General features: G+C 39.7%; 1 protein-coding gene across 1 annotated transcript in view; it reads right to left on the reverse strand.

Moving 5' to 3' along the window:
• The window catches only part of LOC140931347 (uncharacterized), an 11,613-nt gene extending 4,373 nt beyond the window's left edge, over window positions 1–7,240 (reverse strand). Inside the window, exons 1-5 of the mRNA XM_073381145.1 lie at window positions 7,036–7,240; window positions 6,640–6,915; window positions 3,615–3,799; window positions 1,965–2,220; window positions 879–974 (exon numbers count right to left, since the gene is read on the reverse strand). Coding sequence (XP_073237246.1) covers window positions 879–974; window positions 1,965–2,220; window positions 3,615–3,799; window positions 6,640–6,915; window positions 7,036–7,075 — 853 coding nt within the window. The 5' untranslated portion in view covers window positions 7,076–7,240. The remainder of the gene's footprint in view (window positions 1–878; window positions 975–1,964; window positions 2,221–3,614; window positions 3,800–6,639; window positions 6,916–7,035) is intronic.

Consider the following 7,240-nt stretch of genomic DNA (forward strand, 5'->3'; position numbering starts at 1 on the left):
AACAGGACAGAATCTTTTGCCATTGTGCAAACTTTTCATCTCATGATTATTTTAAGTTCATGTAGGTCAGTTTAACATATTTAAAACTTAGCTTGCTTTAGCGAGCGAGATACTTATCATGCAAGATGGCCCGCGTAGATGTATCAGACGTGAATGAAGCATTACAGTTGTAACAACAGCTTACTTTATCTCAGAATATATTTCGTGCGTAAAGAGGTTAAACCACAAATATATAAATAGACTCAAACGCACGGGTAAACTTCTCATGGCACAAATGTTGTCTGGTCTTTATTTGTGTGTTTCTACAAAGTTCCAGCTCGATTTGAAGGGCATTGACCGAAAAAGGTGTAGCAGAATCATCAGTTCAGCGATAAAACCCGCTTAGAAAACAACTCCACAGTTCATTCTTTAGCCGAACTCAAATATTCCCGTGTAATCATCTTGCTGTTTGACCTTGATAGAACCAGTGATGCACGTGACTGCCATATGACAATTGCTTATGACGTAAATAAAGCTTGAACCTTCCAACACGTCCGACAAACAGCGAAGCACAAGGCAGAATGCTTTGCGCAACAAACTTGTGACGTCATTCAAAATGGCGCCGAAAAGGTGAACCATGGAACGAAAAAACACGGGTCAGCTTCCGCTTGCGTGCACAGGGAACCTACGTGATAACAGGCAACCCAGAAGATTAGGAAGCATTCTTCCTTCGTCGAACGCAATTATTTTTCAGATAATGCTTTAGCTTATGTATTGGTAATGGCAGAATTTGACATGACATGCACAGCTGTACTGCATCTTTTTAGTAGTATAAAAAGGCTTTTAATTTGTTCCTTTGCTTAAAGACTACATTGCAAGAAATAAAATGTTTTCAATACCTGTATTGCACTTGTACTTAAGATGACCAATAAGTGATGCAGGGTTACTGTACATTTTTCCACAGTTTTTGCAACCAAAACTTTCATCAGCAGGTTCTGTAGAGAAAAAAAAGGAGACATTTTTATGGGAGTCATTGGTTCAAGTCCTGATAGGTCTTCATCAATAAATCCTTGGGATACTTAAGGACTTCCAGTGGGATTGGGATGTGCACCTGGGAATCCTATCCATAGACTAAACTCTCAAAATCCTTTCCTATCCTAGAGTTGCCTCAGATGCTACAAAACTGAGTTGCAGGTAAATTTACATGTAAATTTGCCAACTGCATTTTTTTAGTGTCAATTCCCTGTTTGCCTTGTGAAGACCAAAATCTTCAACCAATAATACAGTAGAATTTTGATAACTCGAACTCAGATAACTCAAATTTCCCAATAGCGTGAACTAAATTTCCTTTCCCTTGAACTGCTTAAAAACCATACCCTTCACAGTGGCACACACCTATATAGCCCATATATGGCAGTTCCCCCCCCCCCCCGCCACCCCCCCAAACTCGCCCGGCTGGTGGATACCGGCAATATGCAGGTAGGAGGTCAGACCAACAATACTATGTACGTGTACTTCACAGGTGCCAAAAAAATAGGATTTCATTTATCACCCTGATGTCCCTGAGCCAATTACAAACAGGGACAATTATTATTCTTAGACTGGCCAATTTTTGGCAGGGTCACTGCAGGCTAGTAACGGTCCCCTCCCCCATGAGAAATGTAGACCACACCACAAGGTCTACATCTACTCTTTTCAAAGTCTTTTCGTTCTTTCACGCCCCTTTCCAGTTGATAAGGAAGGATGAAGGATACAAAGCCAACAGCTTAGTTAACGTCACCACCCAATGACACGATCATCTGAACTGAGACAAAATCTTGAATCACAGCCTGCATGATCTTACCAGGTTATTAAAACTCTGGTTGTTGGACCAGCTGGTCGCGGATTGAACCTGTGTCTTCCTGCTCAGCAGACAGGTCAGGGCTCTCGCAACTGAGCTAACCAGGCGGCAGTTAAATGTAAGACCGAGAGGATGAAATACACACCTTTCTCCTTGGAAGATGTTTTCTTTGGCACTTTTATCCCCAGCATCCGGGCAAACTTTTCTCCATAAAATGCCAGGAGTTCTTCTCCAACCTCAACCTGTTTGGTTGCCATGTAATAGATATTTCCATCATACTGAACAGCACGGATGTTCTGATCAGCTGGGCTGCGGCAGCATTTCACGTAGCGCAACCAATTAGATTGAAATGCATCACGACCATCAACCAGATGCATCAGCTTGCCATAGTCATCTCGTACCTACAAGTTTGTGACACTGCTTTTATCCTCCACAACTGTATCTCTAATAATCTAAAGGCAGGCCTCATTTTTATTAGAGGAAGATTAAAACTTTTGATCCCACTCCTCCCCTGCCATTTTTACATTCTTAGGGAAACAAACAAACAACTGTATCAAATAAAATTAATTGATCACAAAATAAATTTGACTAATGCATGAAATGTTACCAGTGGCTTGACCAAAGTATGCTACAATGTCATTTAACAACACTCAAATCTCAAAGGTCAAACAGTTAGAAAACAGAATCAAAAAAGACAGCAATTAACAAGAAATTAACACAACTTTTTCAAAACCAGTGTCCATTTCTGGCAGATCCAATCATCTGCAAAAGAAACTTGACTTTAAAAACCCTTTTGATGAACAATAATAATCTTTCACGATTTAAAGTTAAGTGAACCAGATGACCATACTCAAAAAAGATACTGATGATTATATTTAGCTTCATTGTCTACTGGTGGGGCGTATGTGGTTGAGCAGGTTAACCTTGAACTTCGGACATGGAGGTCCGCGTTTGAAGCCTCGCCTGTCACATTGTTTCCTTAGACAAGAAACTTAACTCCCCTTTGTCTCTCTTCACCTACAGCTGTAGGTGTTTAAATGGGTACCGGCAACATGCTTCTGGGGGGTAACCCTCTGATGGAATAGCATCCTGTCCAGGGTGGAGTAGCAATACTCCTAGGCAATTGCTCCATGCTTAAGACACCAGGATAAGCTCCAGCCAAATTGGAACCAGGGTTTGCAAATTTTATTGATGAGTGGAGTCAGTGTGACTTCTGCTTCACAAATTTGGGAGTCATTTTGGAATATTTGGAGTCAAGTATCACAACGAAAAAAGCCATTTTCAGACTTTCCAGCACGTGGTCCTGGAATGTATACACTATCGTGAGGGATACACGAAGTAGCCGTAGCGGTCCGCTGACCTGGAAAGCTCAAATCCATGATGGCGGTCATCGAGTAAACTTTGATTGTAATTTACCCTCTTCCTGTTTTGTCGTGCAGTATAATTCTTTAATTTCGATGATTTAATTAAGGTTTACAACGTTTACAATTAACGTGAATTGTATTTGTTGTGAAAAAGGTAAGGACAAAACTGTGCTTGTTACCGCAAATTTCTGGAGTCGAAGTGGCTCCCTGTTTGTTACCGAAAATTTCTGGAGTCGAAGTGACTCCCTCCGCAACCTCCGTGGAGTCATCTGAACAATTTTGGCGTAAAATACGCCAAATTTGGCGTATTTGCGAACCCTGGGAACTTTGGCTCGAATGTGCTTTTACCTACCTTACCTCATTGTCCACCAACCAATCATCATTATTTTGTTCTGTTGTTTAAATAACAAGCAAATAAAACAAGATCTCACCTCCCATACATATAGAGAGTCTTTATACTTCTTTGCTTCCTCTGCAGGAATCTTTTTGCCAATAAATGGACCAAAAAAGTCATGTTTGGGAATTACACACTTAGCAAACACTCCACGACCAGCCTTGGGAATGTTAGATTCTTTGACTTCAAGTCCAGGGGGAACGATTACCTCTGCCTGTGCAACTGTTGAAAGCGACCAAAGAATAAAAATATTAGTAAAGAATCACTGTTAAATCAAAGGAGGTTTGTACTTGAGGCAAAAAAAATGTTAATTACTAGCATGAAACAAAATGATACAGTTTGCACTTGTGACTATATCACCCCTCAAACAATTGGCTTCCATCTTACAGGTAAGATTACTGCGCCTCGCAAAACACTTTTCTTTTAAATTCTTGACAAACTTTTTCAAAAGCAAGAGCTTTTTGGGGTTGAAAAGAACCCATTAAGTTGAGTACCTAATTGCAGAAGTTGAGATGACCAAGCCACTAATAATTTTAAAAATACTGTTATTAAAAGTTTAATATATGTGACCAAAAGGTTATCTCCAGTACATCCGAACATTTGCCCGTCATCAGCCAACAATAGTTTCAAATACGGTTTTTGCGTGCTGTTGGAAGATTACAGTATTAAATTTGATTTCGGTGTTGCAATCCTCGTTCCATCGTACATAGTATGCTTACGGTGCTGAGTATTTTATTGATGTTATTGTTTAAACCATTCTAGAAAATTCACCCAACAACAAATATTTTATTATATATAAATTTACAAATCCAACTTTTCTGTGGAAATGGCATTTAGCTAAACAGAACAATTTGTGAAAAGGACAAAACCCTTGTCAGGTCAGGGGCAGATCCAGGGGGGTGGATTGGGTGGCTAGCCATCCCCCTTTAGAACAGCCCACCAGAAAAATATAATTCGTGGGAAAACAAAAATCGAATTACGTTGATCCCGGAAACCATGTGAAGCCATCTAGCCTCACAAAGTGAATATTTTCAGAAATGCCTTGAGAAGAATTCCCACTTAGAATTAATCGTGGACGAAACAGCTTCTCAGGGTTGTGAAGAAGTGTTATCAGGGTATCTCTGCCTGTTTAACTTCATTGCTGACCCATCCAAGCCAATAAAACACAGGGTTCTGATCGGCATGTGTGATCTGCCAAGAATGACTGGTTCAGCTATTGCTATTGCAATAAGAAACAGCTTACAGAATACAGAAGCATACAACACAATAACCACCAAACAACTCGAAAAACAAACGCAATTTACAAGTGTGGTTTGTGAGAAATTTGTACCACTGCACCCTAGACGAATGACATCATCTTCACTTTTGGCCGACTAGGGTAGTAATTATTTATTCTATTTCTCCTACTTTGTGGTGTATCAGGAGTTTCAGTGTTAGTGAAAGTCTGTTTTCTTTTTAACAATACTGATTCACAAATCAGCAGGCTAGCTGCTCATTTCATCTTTCAAGCATTTGAAAGACGAAAGAAACATATATCTGCATTTCCTTAAACTTAGCTGTTTATTATTGTTATTTTAATTGGTAACACCTGTAGAAAATGGTAATACTGAATAAACTTGTTGTTATTGTTGTTGTATTAGGGTAGTAACTATTAGCTTCTATTTCTTCTACTTTGTGGCACATCAAGAGTTTCAGTGTTACAGTCTTCAATTTGTCCTTCCTAAATCGCCATGTTTTGGGGCAAAGGACAACTTAAAATAAATTTAATAACGTATAGTTTAGTGGCTGATTGGTGTCAGCCAACTCCCCAATAAAAAATCCTGGATCCACCCCTGAAGGCTGACAAATCAACTTAATTCCTAAATTAACTACTTAGTAAGCACATGCATACCAGGCCTTATTGATTACATGTATACAAGTCACTCTTGTTGTGGGCCCTCAAAGTTTGCAAAGTTGGTCTAGACAGCTCTTATAAATTAATGAAAACTAGTTTTAGGCTTAGGGTGTTGTGAAAAAATTTGCCCCTATCACTACAAACCACCTCATCGTCTGCTTGGAGATGTTAAATACTATAGAGAACATGTTTTGGAAAATTCTAATTTTGTAGGCTAGGGCCCCAAAATATTAACTGTATACAACAAGTATACAATCCAAATGTAGGATTTTAATGAGAAAATGAAACCTTTCTTCTCTAAAGCACATGTAAGTTTTTGTAAACATCGCAATAGAGTCTGTCTGGAGCTGAATTATTATGTCGAGTATCCATGCAACGATTAAAGTTAACTGCAACACCAGTTCTTTATCTTTCAAGCAACGAAATGTAGGTCGCATATAAATGACAGCAACGGAAGCCAATTCAGCGTCCCTGTAGTTTGTACACTTGAATGGTTTTCCAAAATTAGCATGCGTGACACCAAAAATGTAGCGAATGAAAGTGGAAATTTCCTCACGTGGGAATTTCGGGAGACATGCGAAAATTTTCCTCATGTATAAATATAGCTGAAATCAAACAAAGCATTGGTTTTTCGCTTCGTTTTCGCTGTGATCTTTTTAGTTTCATTCACTTCACTGTAAGTGTAAACCAATACATGCATATGCTAATAAATGTGTGTGAAGCGAGAAATTTTAGTCCTAAGCCTAAAATGTTTACAAAGGACATGGCTGGCGAAACGTTTGCGCTGAAACACAGGCAATATTCTCTGAACCCGTGAGAAGAATGTATATCTTGTTAGGAGTTTAGATCAGCTTATGTAGCTATCTTTACAGTCCTGCCTTGTGATGTATGCAATTATAAGCACGCATATAAATAGACTTGTCTTGAATTCCGAGTCATCCGAGATCAGACTCACGATGGAAACTCGCGTTTTCTCCAAACTACGTATTTACCTCATCTGCAATAAGGAGATGTGCCCAGAATTTGCAAAAAGACACTCTACAGTCGTTCAACAAGATTTTTAAATCGCAAAATAACAGAACCGTTCGGAGTAAAATTCCAGACTGTAATCACTAATTTATGCAAGTTTGCCATGTGCTTTGAGCAAAATTATCGATATCACACTTACGTTTGTCGAGCTCTGCATCGGGTAAATCTTCTCCAAAATAATACTTCAGCTCAATGATTTTGCGGCGCACTGGTTTAGAAGACGTTCCCTTGTCGACACCCTTGGACTGTGCGTCTTCTCCATCTCCATCCTCCTCCTCTTCGCTGCTCTCCGAGCCTGATTCTTCTTCGCCATCATCTTCTTCGAAATCGTCAGCGTCAACTCCCGTAATATCAGGGTCCGTTTGAGTCTCAGCGTCGACTCTATTTGCCAACTTGGCCTTTAACTCTTCCTCTTCTGAAATCAAAGCATTATAATTTATCAATCTTCTCGCTAGCTTGTGAAGGAATTTCCAAACAACTCACATTCAAAACACGTTTTCTCTCGTGAGGGCGAGCGGTCGAACATGCCACCTACCCTGAGTTTTCTTGGCTGAAGAACGCGTTCCAACTCCCATTTCTAAAACTTTGACGCTCACAGCGCTGCAACGCGTCCACGTTTAGCTGTGTCTTAAAGTTGTTTGGGCCGAAATAATTTCTCTTATTCCAGCGCACTAATCTTTCCAGAGCATGTAGAAACGCAAGCCCTGAGTAAGCGTACTTCGCTTGATCTTCAATTATTC

This window comes from Porites lutea, chromosome 3, assembly GCF_958299795.1.
Source record: "Porites lutea chromosome 3, jaPorLute2.1, whole genome shotgun sequence".
NCBI lineage: Eukaryota > Metazoa > Cnidaria > Anthozoa > Scleractinia > Poritidae > Porites > Porites lutea.